This window comes from Mugil cephalus, chromosome 17 (assembly GCF_022458985.1).
Source record: "Mugil cephalus isolate CIBA_MC_2020 chromosome 17, CIBA_Mcephalus_1.1, whole genome shotgun sequence".
In the NCBI taxonomy this organism is placed as follows: Eukaryota; Metazoa; Chordata; class Actinopteri; order Mugiliformes; family Mugilidae; genus Mugil; species Mugil cephalus.
Window position 1 is genome coordinate 6,228,669 of NC_061786.1, and position 16,625 is coordinate 6,245,293.

Genomic DNA, 16,625 nt, shown 5'->3' on the forward strand with positions numbered 1-16,625 from the left:
TGTGAGCAGCACATTAGGAGACCAACTACCGGCAGCTCTGTTGGTCTTTTGTGTCTATGCAAGAGGCTTTCAGGAACTGTATTCAGCTGTAGGTCACTAGAGTTTTTACAGGTATGGTCATCTACATGGATTTAAAATATGTAACACGATACAAACCTTGTTTGAAGTCAGCGGCATATTGTGAAAAACTGGTCTCTTTTGTAGAGAAGTTTCTGAACCTTTTTTTTTTATTTGCAAACGTTTTCTTGAGCTGGTAAGACAGCAGTGTTGGGGCTTAATATATTACTCAGATGTTATACTAATGTGAAAATCTTTTCTGCTTCTTCAGCATTATTGCTTGTTTGACGCCTAGCTTAGTCAGAATTAGTCTGTCACTAAGGCTAGTCTAGCTGTTGATGGAAACCATAGGCCTCAAACTATTTATTCTTTGTGTATAACATGTTTACATGAACGCCACCCAAACGCAAGGTGGCGCTATGTCTTTTTCAACAGGTGGGTTCATTTTTGTTTTACTTCCTGCTTCACTTCACTGAAGATGAGTCTTACAAATGTTTGCTAGCTATGACCTTAACACATATTTTATTTTGATATGTAACTTGACAACTATCAAATATAATAGAAACCATATTTTGAAAAACTTTGTTTGACTTTTTTTTTTCTGTCAGCCTTAGCACTTGTCCCATGTTCTTATGTCCTATACTTTTAGATTTCAGCACCTTTCATCTTTTTATCTGACTTGTGGTCGAGAAGTGTTTTAATGCACCTTTTTAAAGAAGTCTTGTACCAAGAGTTAATATTAAATAGAGTAAATAGTAACGTAATATTTTTTAAATAAGAAAACATCCAGCTTGTGCTTCACATTCTGCTACAAAATCATCCGTTTACAGCGAAACTCACTGTATTAGTGAATAAATTTCATTTGCACTGGAGGGCAGTAGGAGAAAATCAACTCTGATCTCTGGCTGTGGAAACACTCTGTATTTATCAGCGCTTGCTCAGCAGGACTGACCATTAGCCTGGCAGCAGCAGTGCTCTCAGCTGCTGTCTGATCTTCTGCCTCTCTTTGTGGCACTCATATAAATCCGCTTTGACTTTGACATGTTATTAAATGTGAGGTAATCTATATGTCCTCTTCGCATATAAACATATGTGTGTATGTGCCCTAGGATGGTGTTGAGCTGTCCGCAATGTGGGTCCCAACCCTGATTGCAGTCTGCTCTAGAGAGGAGAGGAATCTTATGTGTTATCTCAGCCAAACTCTCCCCTTTTTTGTTCTTCTTTCCTTCACTGATGTCAGAATAGGTCAAACTGTGACACTGTGGTGGTGCAGACACGCAGAGAACACTGGAAAAGGTTCATTAATCCTTTTGACTTATGATTTATACAGGATAGTGTTGAAAAGTAGTTGTTGTCTTTATATGGGTGCTTTCCCACCTTGGTAGCTGTTCCAAAACTGGAAACACTTATCCCTCAGGTCGGTTTGTTTGGGTTGTTGTGAATCTCTCCTGGAACAAATGAACCGAGCTGAGGCTGGGTAGAGAGGGCGTTTTTAGCCATGCGCCCTGTGTGCATAACTTGTGTTACCCACAAACCCATGTGACTCCCTATATAACCAAGTGGTTTACCTGATGCACGTTTGAAAGAGTGCACACCCAACAGCCTTGCAGCAGCAGCGGTGCACCTTCTTATTAAATCAGATGCTCGCTCAAACTGAACACAGTGTACAAATACAGAACACTTACATGAACCAAAGAAATGCAGTTAATGCCACTGCCCTCACTCCACTCTTGCTTAAAATGTTTCCTGAAATTATTTTTTTTTTTCTGTAAAATTATGACCAGTCACAATACTGCTTGTGAGGACATTGTGTTGATGGTTTCAGAACTCCATTAACATGAATCGAACCAAGGTTAAATACAACACTGTATGAATAACTCCCTGAATCGGAACAAAATATATATGAAGGACACCCAAAGAAGGGCATGTTTCTTTTAAATGATTTTCTCCTTCATTTACTTTTAGATGGCGCTTAAATTACATCCTTATTTTCTCAGATTTCTCGCATATACTGGCCTTTTATTTCCCCTCAGTAGCTCTGAATTAAAATTGACTAAAATATTTTTCATATTAGTTTCGTATCTGCAGCCACACAATTGGTGTCCGACCTCTGCCCGCAGCAGCAGCAGCAGATCCCCTGTGTAAGGACAGTGCAGCAGCTCAATCAGCGGCTGTGGTTTTGCAGGGTGGAAGGGGTCAATGGGAAGAACGAACAGTCAAACTCATTCATTTAGTTCTGTGTCGTCCCCACGAAGCTGCCGTTGACTCCCTGAGCTTGCTTGATCTTGGAGTGCTGATGGCTGTGATTACGGCGTATACTGCTGGGATTATTGGTGGGAGCAGCGTCACTGTAGAAGCAGCCGAATTCTCAGGGGTATTTCTATCATACCGGCACACAGTGCGATACAGTCAGCTCATCGTTTGTATTAAAAACGCATGTAAAATGCACTGTATTGCAGAGCCCAAAGAACTGTTCAAATAAACATTTAATGACCGAATAAATGTCTGGTAGTGAGCTGCACTAGTTCCGTCATCGAGATTTTCTGACAAAACACAATATAAATGTTTCATTTTTCCCCGAAGCCAGTATCTCACGCTTTTAATGTTAATGCTTAAGATAATTGCATATTAATATGGTAATGTATAATGAAAAGAGTAGCCTTAAAGTCTGCTTGTCTGGCTCGTCATGTCACATGAATTATTCAGAGAAGCGCGAAGGACAGCAGGTGGCCGTTTTAACCTTTCACAGATAATCTAGATTTAAAGTGTTTCCATTTAAAACCCAAGCAGGTGCCCGAGAAGGCAAAACATCCCCGTACTGTGGATCTTTGCACGATCTGCAGTTCTCTCGGTTCCCACTGTGTGCACATGGTTTGACTGAGGTAAACAGCAGATCCTGACGAATGCTTACCTATGCAAAAAGGACTCTATGACTCCGTGTGACATGATGGGTCGGCCGGCTCTGGCAGCGATCTTTACATTCACTCCTCCTGTTTGAGAACAATGTGCCTGACAAATGCAATTAGCCAGCCGGTGTCCTTACTCCTGAAATAACATTTAAGAGCACAGAAACACAAAGCGGCGGCGAAAGCTCGAGCTCCAGGGAGTTTATGTCGACAAGATTTTTTTTTCGTCTCACAAGTAAGGGCTATTATGTGAGGGGTTGTTTTTGTTGTAAGAGTAATTGCTTGTTGTGCCGAGTTTGTCTGCAGCCCAGTGTAAGGCATCAGTTCACGTTCAAGAGTATGACTGGAAGCCTGAAGATAGAGGTTTGAAGGAAAGTAGGCCAACCCGTAAGAGAAGAACAAAACTGACACTGATACTGGAATTAAGGAGTTCATTAAGCCTGATGTTGGCCAACGGTTTGAATGGATACTGACCTCAGATGAACCTCACAGTTTTTGTGCAGTCTGTGTTGGAAAACAAAGATTAATTGGGCGCCTATGCTAATTTTCCCACTTGAGTTTCCCACTTGAGCTCTTTTAAATTATTAAGACAAATATGACACAGTGATTTGTACAGATCACCAGATCTTAGTTGTGTATTTAGACTCAAAACTAATTTGTAGCCATATCTACAAAAAAAAGTTTCAGAACAGGATCTGTTCAGAGTTTGCGTTTTATAGCATATAACCTTTATGATGGCACGTTGTTCTGCTGCAGTCCTTGCAGAGTGGAGCTGTCCATGGTGCTGAAATGAAATTTAATTCTGTCAAGCTAACCTCTTCTCATTTCAGCCTTTTTGCAAAATAACACCTACTAAGGACATTCCCATAGTAAATTGAATGCTGCTCATGAACATTTTGGAGCTCATGCATGATCTGGGTCTCTTTAAAAAAAAAAAAAACAAGACTCTGAAGTTTCTATCACAAAAGTCTCAGTCACTCTAAGTGGTATTGTTCTTGAGTAAACAAATCTAACAGTGAGAAAAGTTTTTAAGAACTTGTTGACCGAAGCTGAATAGGTTGTCTGTGCCGTGGTTTAGAGTGTTGTTTTTTTCTTAGTCGTGACCTTGATGCTTCATGACAACCACCAAAGGAAGCAGCACATTAGAAGTTATTTGAAGGCAGGAGCAATGTTATTGTTTCAGACGTCCAGATTTTACTGCCATTTTAATACGTTAGGACATGAACACCCAACGTATAAACAAGAAATGTATTTGATGACTCCCTCAGACCTGAGAAAGACTTATTTTCTGAGGCTCACCATTTTTCATAATGCTCCGTGTAGGGAGAGATGGTGGAGAGAGTAAGAGACTGCAATTTCTCCACTGACAGCAGACCCACTAAACCTGAATGCAGCGCAGCCACAAGGGGCACGGTGTGGCGGGCGGGGTGAGGTGTATTTTGCTCCTATTTTCTCCACTGAGGAGACATTGCTCTTTTTTGAGGATCATATTGCTCTTTGTACCCGTACATTAAACGACTGTATGCTGCCTGGCCCACCGAGTTCACGGGAGGATGTTGAAACTCATTCCGCAGGAAAAGTCTAAATGGTGGAGGCAAGTTGAAGTACCAAAAGACAAGTTGCCAAACCTCATCACAGAAAAGAATGCGGCATATCTGCACCAGCCTTTCTTTCACCACATGTAATGGTGTTGATTTGAAAGTATGTTCGCTGGTTTGTTCATTCTTATGTCCGTCCACCAGTAATTATCCATAATGAGGCAACAGTCAGACATGACCTGCAAACTAAAGCTAAATAATTTTGCTAATTGCTAATTAGCTACCCAATGGGTTTAAGTTGTGATACACATTCTATCATGTGTGTTGTAAGGAGGTTGGATCCAAATGCAGGAACAGGAAACAAAAGAATTTTAATGACATTTACTCTGAGAGTGCTGCAGCGATAAAGAAGGGTTGTACATACAATCATAGACCAAGCAGTAACGTAATCCAATTCAAAAACCAGAACGGAACCCCAAAAGGGGTCGAAAACATGAAGAAGAAACATGAGGAACTGCAGGTAAGCACAGCAGGTGTTTCTGGGAAAGCTGAATACAAAGAGCAGTGTAAGCGAACAGATGTACTGACAAGAAACAGAAGTAAAGACTTGACTATATACACTGATCAGGCATAACATTAGGACAACTGACAGGCGAAGAATGTAGGAGAGCACAGAATATATACTAGAAATTCACTAGATCCTAAACTGATCAAGTATCAGTGGGATGATCCACAGAGGCCCCTCCCCTCAACCTATTGGACTGACCTACACTAACAACATTCTGTTGCCAGACACCACGGGACACCCTCAGAATGTCCATGTGATGAGTCACAGCTGTTTTGGAGGCACAAGGGACAAGGGAGACATTCACAGGAAGGTGGTCATACTTATTGGTGTATTGCCCTTTGGCTGAGAACAACAAGGGACGGGTGAAACTGAGGCAAGAAGCACACACACAAAAGACATATGACTGGAAAATACAGACAGGAAGTACAACTAACTGAAAGACAAAGGGTAAGGGACCATTTCAGAATAAAACTGAAAACGAGAAAAACCAAAGAGGAACTCCAAAGCTCAGTACCATGTCAACATTAATTTCTCATCATTTCAAGTGTCTCTTCAGACTTTTAGTTCACCCACAACTGTTAAGCAAAGCCCCCTTTACAATGATGATAATAATATCCACTGCTACATTTTTGTCAAATTTCTTGGCTGCCGGACTGATTGGCATCACATTTAACAGAAAGAGGACGACTCCTGATGAGTTTTTTATGTAGTACAACTTGGCTCTTACTCGCTGAAAAATACGCCACAACACTTAATAAAATGTGGACCTGGCATTTATTGCTGTGATAAATCCAAGCAATATAAGGTTCTCCTCCTAGAGTCACCATTGAGATGACATTTCTGTTTTTTAGTGAAATACCACGAAATTTGGTGCAAACATCAAAGTTCCTCTATGGATCTTTAATGATTTGTCCTCTGCATTTCATTACATGTAGTATTGGACGAATATTTGCGTGCTGACATTAAAATCTGGCTAAATCTGGCAAAGCTATGCCAATGTACTGGCGTAGCTCTCATGTAATTTAGAAACGTCTCTCTTGTGGAGGGAATTAGAATTCACAGAGCTTCGTCTTCAGTAGGCTCCCTTGACTTTGAAATGACGAACGGGGTTTTCCCTGGACCATTAACCCCTGTGATTCACTTGCCTGCTTTCTAATAATTATTCTTGGTCCATGTCACCTCTGAAAACAGCAGAATCCGTGAAGGAGTGGCTGTCTAATGTCAAGAAGAGCTCTGTGGCTTTAGCTCCTGCTTTCCAGCTCTGCAATACAGGAAGGTACTTTGTCAGTGTAATCCACTCTGACAGCCTGATAGTTTTCCATTTCCTGCCACCTCACCTACTCCCTGTAGAGCACCACTTGAGAGTTAACTAAAACATTTTGTTCTGGGTTGACATAATTGGAGCAAAGGATGATAATTTCTTTAGAAATGTAGTAATTACCAGGGAGGAGTTGACAGAGGTCTGCATGCGACATGTTGTAGTTCAGCACTGATGTGGGACTCACTTCTTTGCAAAGGTAGGCACTTTTTCCTCTGCTGTTCACTCTCCACTACAGTTCACCCCGAGGCTATTTTAATGCTCTGGTAATATGTTCAGCCATTGTGAACCTGGAGCAAGGCATATGATTTGGTTCCTGTGTTATGAGCACACACTTTCCTGTACTGTCTGCATGATGATAAAGAAGCGATGCCAGATTGTTTTGAGGAGTTTTGGGATTTTGTGCTGACGGATAATCTTTAGCTCCAGGAATGGTTCACTGTTTGATGTTCACTCAGCTTCACTCATCTGATCCCTGAGCTTGTAACTCATTAGATAATGTGTAATGCATCTGCTCTTCATTAAGTGAGGTGTGATTTGCATTTCAATGTGGTGCACTTTCTGCCATCAAAGCTTTTGTCAACATACTGTGTCGCAGGACCTTTAGATTGAATGCATTTTGATGCAGTGCGTCAATCTCAGAGGGGACTTTATTAAGTCTTTGTATTTTGAGCAGTTTAAGGGCCATTTTGGAAATGTCACAATCTCGTGTTTTTTGGCCACAATGCCACAATTCAGTCTTGTATACCAATACTAGTTGAAGGAAGAACATAGGACAGCTCAGAGAACTTTTTTGTGTGTGTTACCTGGCCTGAAATTATTGATTAATACTTTTCTAAAATTGTCAACAATTTTAGAAAACTATTCTTGATGCTGTTGTGGCAGCCCCCAAACAGCAGTTGCTAAGAAAGCTTCTTGGCAGTTACTGCATCTACTTAAAGGGCCTAACTTCATCCTTCAAATTCAGCTCTACTTGCAAACTGAACAAATCCCCTCTTAAACTCAAACTCCTTAAGAAGATGGTTATACTCAGTAGAGTCACTTGAAATTCAAATCCAAAGCAGTTTTGCACCATGGATTCTGATTTTTCTGTGAACCGTGATGCCGTCCTGGAGCGTCTTGAGAACACAGAGCATTGTGTGCAATAATACTGTGTACTCTTAAACATGGTGTGCCACATGGATCTCTACTAGGACAACTGTTGTTCTGTGTTCTGCTTTTAAAATACAACATAATTTTGCCCTTAGGACACAGTGATTCCGTTTACCTTAAGATGGGAGACTGAAAGCTGCATTTTAGAATTCTGTCAGAATATGGGAAAGTCTGAATGTCGCTTGGTCAAGCCAGACATAGATATGTTGGCTGAAAAATTTCTCAAAGTCTTACACTCAAGAATTCAGGAATAGTTCTTAATCCTTTTTGAGACACATCGTCTATAGTATTTAATCTGCCTTTTGTACTTTGTGAGCCACAGGCCAAGATACGCCACTTGATTTAGTAGTCTTGAAAGTGACAGGCTCATTCCCACAGCTCCAGTGTTAATACTCCATTTGTTTCATCAAGCTCTTTATACTTTATACTCTCTATAGAAAGGTGGGATATGATCTATGCTGGGATTGGTCTGCGCTGGCTACTTCTCGTGGCTAAAGACTTGTAAAGTGGTTACTAGGCAACATATGTGGCATTGGGCCCTTATTTTGGGTTAACAGGCCCAGGCCTGTGACTAAACATCTGACATCTGTGGCTTTGCCATTTGGTTCATTTAGCTAAAGAGGCCCGGTTACACCTGACAGTTACAAAGTGTAAATATTTATTAATAACTTTCATCAGGTGCTAATTTAGATATGCATAAAACTTTCACCTAGGTTAGATTTAAAACAAGCATTTGCTAAGATTTAACTTACAAAGAGCTATTCCTGCCAGCACCTGGCACCAATTCCAGTTTAATGCTTGACTGGTTAATAGATGCTGCAGTCCATTTTCCAGAACAACACTGCAGACCTCTTTTACTCTTCATTCGAATACTCTGGATGAGATAGTGTAATAGAATTTCAGGGTGCAGACAAAGTTAATGATTTAAACTTGACAGAGGATTCAAGATTTCACAACATATCAACATATGTGTTGAGAATGGTATAGAGCCATAATTTCAGATGAGTGATATAAGGAGTCAAAACTATAAAATAAAAGAACTACAATCTTTGATGTTGCACAAACTGAGACGTTGCACCTAGAGGCTGAGCTGTTGCACCTATTTCCCACGCATTCCTCTTCTTAGCAGATTCTAATGTAGGAAAGGAATAATTGACCATTATGCTGATATTGAATTGCTCTGAAGAGCATTATGAACTAATCTGAAGTCTCTTGTGCTACCGCCTATAATGCCACCATCAGCAGGTACCCATAACCCACAGTTTTCACAAACAAAAGCCGTTTCCATGCCACATTAATATCTTTATTGCTCTAAACCAGGCATCTTTATTAAGCACTTAATTTTCCAAGGCTCATTACTACCTCTGAATGCACCTTCGTGTTTGTCAAACTCAAATATACTGCAGACACACTGTTTTCAACAATTATATTTGAACTTACTACCTGTCCGCTATTAACATCAACAGGACAGTTTCTGTTGATTTTATTCAATTGGGGTGTCCAGTGGGAAGTAAACTGCATATTATCTATTATCCATTATCTGTAATGTTGGAATTAAATCTTGTTTTGAATGTACATAACTTTCTCTGTATTAAACATTACTTTAGAGATATTTGTATTCAAACTGCTGTGTAATCTGAAGCCTAGCTGTTTCTCTGTTAACAGTTAATAAGGAGCTAAAGGAAAGTAAAACGGCTAAATATATTCCTACTCCATCTTTGATATCAAAAAGTAGATATTGCCAGACTTGCAGCCCGGTGGATTGTTTGATTGTTCTGTCAGCTCAGAGCCAAAATGAATTTGGGCTTTAACTGCTCCTTGAGTCTCTTCTTACGTTGTTTTTTTTAGTAATGGCTTTGTCTATAAAAAGAGAAACCGTCTGTGCCCATCACAATTGCAAGGGCTCAACATTTCAACAGTCTTAATCTACTGAGGTGTTCAGTTTCAATCTATATACAGAAACGGAAGTCTGCAAGTATTTCTTTTTTGTTTTAACCCTGCCTTGTGAAGTGCAGTTGAATGCAGTTGAAGTGGTTAGTTTTGCCTTTTGGTATGATTTGGCCAATTTGGACGGTGCCGTCACAGTGGCTTCCAAAAAGTATTCGGCCCCTTGCCTCACAACCTAAAATTAAAATGGATTGTTTGAGGGTTTCATTTACAGAACATGACTACAACTGAAAACATGTGAAATTTTATTTTTTATTGTGAAGCAAGCAACAAAATAACAGAAGACTTTAATGCCCGTAGCTGTTCACATGGTTGAAGTCGATACGTAGCAAACCTTTCTCAGCACTTATAGCTGCAGGTCAGTTTGGATGAGCCTCTATGAGCCATTGGGATTTTCCTCAAGGCAAAGCTGCTCCAGCTTCCTTATGTTGGATTCGGCTGGTGAACAGCAACCTTCAAGTCTGACCACAGATTCTCAGTTGGTTTGAGATCTGTTTAACTGTTTCCCTTTAAAGCAAACGAGCGTTGGGTTAGCAGTATTCTTAGGGTCATTGTCCTACTGGAAGGTGAACCTCCGTCCCAGTCTCAAATCTCCGGCGCACTGAAAAAGGTTTTGCTCAAGAATATCCTTCTGTTTAGCTTCATCCATCTTTCCCCAGTCCCTGTTGCTGAAAAACATCCTCACATCCTTGGGTTTGCAGTAGACATAGTGTTTTCCCTGGTCAGTTTCTTCTGAACAGAGCACCTTCCTCCATACATTTGTTGAGTCTCCACCGTGCATTCTGGCAAACACACAAAATGTTCTTTCCTATTTTTATTTTTAAGTTGTGTCTTGTTTTTTTGTTTTTTTGTCTGGCTACTCTTCCATATAGCACAGCTCCACAGAGTGTATGGCTTATTGTGGTCCTATGAACAGATACTTCGGCCTCTGCTATGGACCTCTGCAGCACCTTTGTTCTCCAGACTTCCTCTCTTATTAGTGTCATCCTTGCATTGTCAGTGAATTTTGGACTGTAACCCTCTCTTGACCGGACTGCTGTGGTACCATGTTCTTTCTATTGATGATGGTGGATTTTATGATGCTCCAGGATCATCAAAAGTTTTGATATTGTTTTATAACCCAACCCTGACTTGTATTTCTCAACAACTTTGTCGCAGACTTATTTTTTGATTTATTTATTTTTCATACTGGTTGTAATGTAACCAGATGCCAAGCAGGGCGAATTCTTCTGCAAAGCCCTGTACACCGCAGAACAAAACAGCTGCACTGAGACTTTTTAAACAGATGAGTCACAAGCAAATTCCTTCTGCTGCTTCCATCTTGGTGCCAGATACCAAAGGACACCTTTCGGATGTCTTACAGATAAACCGTTTTGGAGGGACATCAACAGAAAATTGTCAAAAGGTTTTGTCTTGTTTGTGCATTGCCAATATGACATGTTTTTTGAAATGGGTAATGGTTATGATTTCAGTGTTGAAAAAACTGAAATCAGAACACACAAGGTCACATCGTATACAGTACTATATGTATATATGTCATCAATGTAATGCCTTGAAGGAGGTGAAGTAAAAGTAATTAAATACCATAAACAACATTAGTGGTACCACTATTCAGACAATAAAAACTAGAAATGAAATTCTAGTATTTGACTTGAGGGACTTGGACTGCCACTGAAACAGACTGTCTTGTGTCTGCAGATTGAGAAAAAACACATTTAAGAAACACTTAAGCACTCCTTTCCCTTTTAGCAGCCAAGCCAAAATGTGTTGAGTGCATAGTTAATGCTGCAATAAGAGCATCGGTCTTTCTGTCAAACTGGTTAATCAATGGACTGCTTCAGCACTAAATGGAATATGACGTACCAAATAACCACCACACTCGAGCCACAGCTCGGTTTGAAGTGAAAACAAAACAAAACAAAAAAATGGAGCTTGTGTGCTCGATTTATAAATTATGGACAAAGCAGGTTGTTCCGTCAGTGGACTTCCACTTTCAGTATGACTCAATGCTGCATCCACTTTTTTGGTGATAGTAAATAAGATGTACGTCGGTTTATATAAAATGTATTGATTCTTGTTCTGTTTCATAGGGTTTCCTGCAGCACTAGTTATTTTTCTTTTCCCAGAGAGAATCGTGTAATTCTGTCCTCTAGACCTCAAAAGTCGGTTAATCTATAACGTCTGTCGGGGGCCTCTCAAGCCCATTCGCTCTGCTGGAAGAGATACTACAGTAATACTTTAAAGTGTTCACTGTGCTGAACAGAATACGTTTTGGGGGTAAATTGTACTCTTCCTCTCACTCCAGGGTTTAAATGCAGTACAGTTTGGTCTGTGATTGAAGATATTCTAGCAAGCATCTCTTACATCAATACAATTAGATATTATGCTAAAACGGTTCAGCTGTGGAGTTTATAGATTCCCACCATGGGGCGTCAAATCTGTTATATTAAAAAAGAATATTAAAGAAGATGGACCCATATTTCCAACATGGCTGCACAGATCAATTCTCACATTATTCATCTTTTCACATTTGAATATCTTAATATTTTGATATGACTATGTTTCCGGAAATTATCGCTAAGGTTTACTCCAAGTGAGGTGAACATGCGCTGAAAGTATTTATTTCCATTCCCATTTATAATATAATAATGTTATAATAATGTTGAATGATTGGTTCAAAGCATTTACTTTGGCGTTAGGCCCTAATTCATTTGTGTTAAATGGATGATAAAAGGTGAGCCGCTGCACTCAATCCGATTTAAAAATGTTATCTGATCTGTCAAGATCCAGCCAGTCTGTTTTGATGGAAATGGTTACATGAAACATTTTAGTAGTACTAGTACTGTAGTACATTATTTTGAAGCTTATGTACAGTATAAACCCAGCGTGAGACTGGATTTCTATGCATGTGCATGTAGTGCAAGTGCAGCATCCAGGCCACATCTTCAGTAATCAAAAAGACATGGCGGAGGAAACTCATTGCAATGTTCATGTATTCCACGCAGGCTCCATCACCCCCTTCGCCCTCAGCTAATGAACCAAAGTATGAGAAGCGCTGGCTGGATGCCGTCTGCCTGCCCTTGTTGATGGCCAGAGTCTCCAGATACAAAGCTGGCACAGATAAATTAAGGTAAGGGTAATCCAGCATGATATAATTCACCTCTGAGGTGCACAGTTCACTAAACACAGTTGTTGGCTTAGCAAGCACTTTTGATTTAAGCAGCAGGATGTTAATGCCAATATCTATGCACAGGCATAAACGGCTTAAAAGGTCACCTCAGCTACGAGGCTGTGGCTCTGAAGGTGCGAGCTGTGAGAACACCGGTCAAACTTGTAAATGCTTTTTGATTATTATGCCTGCCATTTTTGTATTGATTCTCAGGTGAACTGTAGTTTCTCTCGCAAGGTTCTTCAGAAGCTTTTTCATTTAGCATCGCTCATCTTGACAATCGATAGGACAAAGAGGTGAAATGTTCACATCATTTAGCTACAAATCCAACATTATTGTCTAGTTAGACAAAATGAAGTAAATGCCACTCATGCATTGAATGGTACAAGAGAAGTCCTGAGTTTATGCCATTAACCACAGGTTCATAGATGTCCATATAAGGTACATGCTTCAAAGATTTCCATCAGCAAATGAGCTTAGAGCAGCTTCTTCTGAACAGGATTATATATACCAGTACTTAAAGTTAAACTACCCAGGGTTTAAATGCTTGTGCATATACTCTTAAGTATCCATGAGATAACCTTTTTACAAATGGGAGCTTAATCTTAATGACACATCTAATGTCTTGTATTCTAATTGTAAGTGATTCACCTTCACCAGCTTTCCTTATCAAACCTTTCCATTATGCTGTGGTCCAGGGCGACAGAAAAAAAACGATAAACTGAAGTCTACACAGTAAATTAAAATTGTTAATAAACTTTTTGGCCAGTGCATTGGGTGTTAACTAATTTCAAGCCCAAGGCAGCTGCCAGTGATAAGGACATGCTTTAAATTGCCATATTCCTGAATGTCCTTCAGCTGAAAGGTGGTAGTCAGTCCACAGTTCAGCGAGACGGTTTATTCTCAAAACTCCTACAACTCCTATCTCTGTTTATCCACTATTTGTAGCTGAACAGTTTAACTATTTATCCATTATGCATACATAACTGTTTTTAGTTATGTATGCATCTGCAAACTACTTAGTTTTTGTCTATTACCTTTAGCTAACCACTTCCACACCTTTATATCCATTTATTTTATCTATTCTTTAGTTTTAGCTTAGTATTTCTCTTTACCCACTGCCTCTAGCTAAAATTTTAAACTATATTCCCATTAACCTGCTTTACCTATTTCATCTAGTTTCCATGTTATAGCTAACTAATTGATCTCTCCATTAGTTTTAACTAACTATTATCTTTTTATCCATGAATTTTGACTTTCTCAACAATTCATTCATTGCTTTCAAGCAACTATAACAACTGTTTATTATGTTTAATAGTTCTCTTTATCCATTGATTCATTACCTTTCACTAAACATTTCAGCTACGTATCCATTTTTAACTTGAGCTTACTATTCCATCTAGTTTTCTGTTATAGCTAACTAATTCAGCTGTCTGTCCATTGCTTTTAGCCAATATTTACATAAGACTCTTTTTTAGTCATTCATCCTTTTTGTCTTTTTTCATCTTGCAAAACTACTTCTGTCAAAAGTTTAGTCCAATCAACAGTTTAATGATTGCTAAGTAGGAGTGAAATTTTGTGTTGAGGAGACTTGGAGCTTAGTGCCACTAAACCTAATAACCTGAAGCGGAATCAGAAATAGCAAAGTTTGGTCAATACAGAGCCCTGGAGGCAGTGAGCACATCAATACTGTTCAGAGTTTACTCTATGAAACACAGCTGATGTCAGTCTGTCTAGAGTACACAAATAACGATCAGATCGGTGTGGATGTCGACTGAGGATAACCATCTGTTACTCTGACATTACCTCATAGGAATACCGTCGTACCTACTGTATGTGTTGCTTGGCTGGATCATCTTTTTTTTTGTAAGGATTTGTTTCCTTCGTCTAGTACAATTAAAATCTGTGGTGAGACTTTTGCAACTGTGTTCCCCAAACCTTAAACTTTCTTTCTTTCCAAACTTTGCTTCTCAATTAGTAATTTACAACTGTGCTCAATTTATTTTGGTTTTATTCATCAAAAGCCGAATGTTATGCCTGATTTATTGGTTCTGATATATTTTTTAGAAAACTGTGATGTAACTGTAAGGAAAGAATATTTTCAGTTCAGGATGTTATTTCAAACCCCAGTTTTTTATTTTTGTTTCTATTACCTAAGCTCACCTGGAGCCCCCTTCACTCAAAATGTATTTTGCTTATTCTCTTGAATGTTGAAGCTTCACTGTCCAGAATGATGACCAACATCCATCTACTGCCAGATCTTCTTTGTTTGACTTAAAGTTTAACAGCTACATGTATAATTCTGTAGTACTGCAGCTCGATTGGGTGGAATCACTACCCAAAGAACTTATCAAGTCCAGCAGTTATTGTACACAGTGTGATTGCTTGCGGTATCTGAACCACAATCGTGGTTCTTCAGGGTAATGTAATTATAAGAGTTGTGAGATTTCTGAACTGGATTTGAAAGCTTGTATGTTCTCTGATCCGACTAAATGTAGCATTCGAAATCAGGGTATCGAAGTTTGTTCTATCTGGTCAGTGTTTTCACCGCCAAGTTCCAGCATTTCATTATGGATGATGGGAAAGTGTTGTTGACTTGCATGTTCTCATTTAATGTTTAATGAACTCTGCAGACTGGGATGTTTTTGTGTTGGATGATGTCCTAATAATCTCTGTTTTAACTGGTTCTCAGCTGCTAAATAGTTTAATTGGAAGCTTGAATTTAAATCCCCTTGTGTAAAAGAGGAGAGAGGCCATATGTATAGCTGACAGCGATGAAGCTGAGGGCAGACCTTGTTTCCTCCTTTTACAGACGTTTTACCTCAAAGTCTGAGGTGTCAGAGCTGCTCCTCTGGCTGACGGTGAAGGATCCGCCGGCTTTTGTTTAAGTTGTCAAAATGGATACATTTTGAAAGCTGAGAAACCTTTCAGATGAATGGGTTGCTTGGTTTCTCATCTAAAAGCAAGCAGTTATTTGCATAAAGCATCATCCATCAGTTATATAGAAACGTAATGCTCAAAGTTTCAGCCCAGGTTGAGTGCATGCAGATGCAGCTGTCAAGCGGCTACTCAGAAATGAAAAGGAGAACATGACAGATAAACAACTAGCATGACCGTTGGTTCATTTTGTTGCACTGTAAGCAGTATTAAGAAGTCACTCGAAATTAATTGCATTGATTACGTGTCATGCCGTTGAATGCACAGCGCGAGGGTTTTTTCTTCCCTTGCTGGAATGGAAAACGCTGATCTGCTGTCAGTTGATCAAAAAATGACACTATGCAGTAAATGCTAACAAAATTGTGGCTGCTTAACACATACCATGAGTGGGCCCAGAAGGAGTTGAATGCAGCTGATTCAAACAGTCTATCAAAGGTATGACTTGAGGAAGTATGTAAATGCAGTACAGCAAATTAGACCGCACAGTCGATGGCCACATTCCTCCTACACAAGCTATACTAATGATCTGCACAGTTGACTGAAACATTTGATGTATATACTCTCAGCGTCCAAGATGCAGACAAAAAAAAAAAAAAAAATCAGCAACCAGTAGGCTCTACAAAGGACTCGTTTGAACTTCAACTTCAGACCCCATGTTTCACTTAATTAGCAACATTGGCTACACAAATTACTTATTGTGATGAATAAGATAACATGATGCCCCTCTGTACTGTAATCTGTTTCAAAATGTATGTGGGTGAAAAAAAAAATGAGCCAAAGATTTGCCTATGCTAAATAGTGGATTGATTTTGAGAAAACAAGGAACTGGTGATCATTTGTGTCTATAGTAGTGGATTAAAATCCTTCAAAACAAACACACAGCTAGTAATCCCATGAATACGAGGTCATGGCTGGAGGTCTGAAAGCCTCCCATGTTTAGTGAAAAGACATGCCCCAAGATTTGACATCAAACTGGTGAACGTGACAGTTCAGTCTTTCAAATTAAAGCTTCCATTCCTAAATTGAAACTGAA

General features: G+C 39.5%; 1 protein-coding gene across 1 annotated transcript in view; it reads left to right on the forward strand.

The window, feature by feature from the left end:
* Positions 1-16,625, forward strand: part of sntg2 (syntrophin, gamma 2) — a 90,074-nt gene that overhangs the window by 35,220 nt on the left and 38,229 nt on the right. The window contains exon 9 of the mRNA XM_047610307.1: positions 12,492-12,616. Coding sequence (XP_047466263.1) covers positions 12,492-12,616 — 125 coding nt within the window. The remainder of the gene's footprint in view (positions 1-12,491; positions 12,617-16,625) is intronic.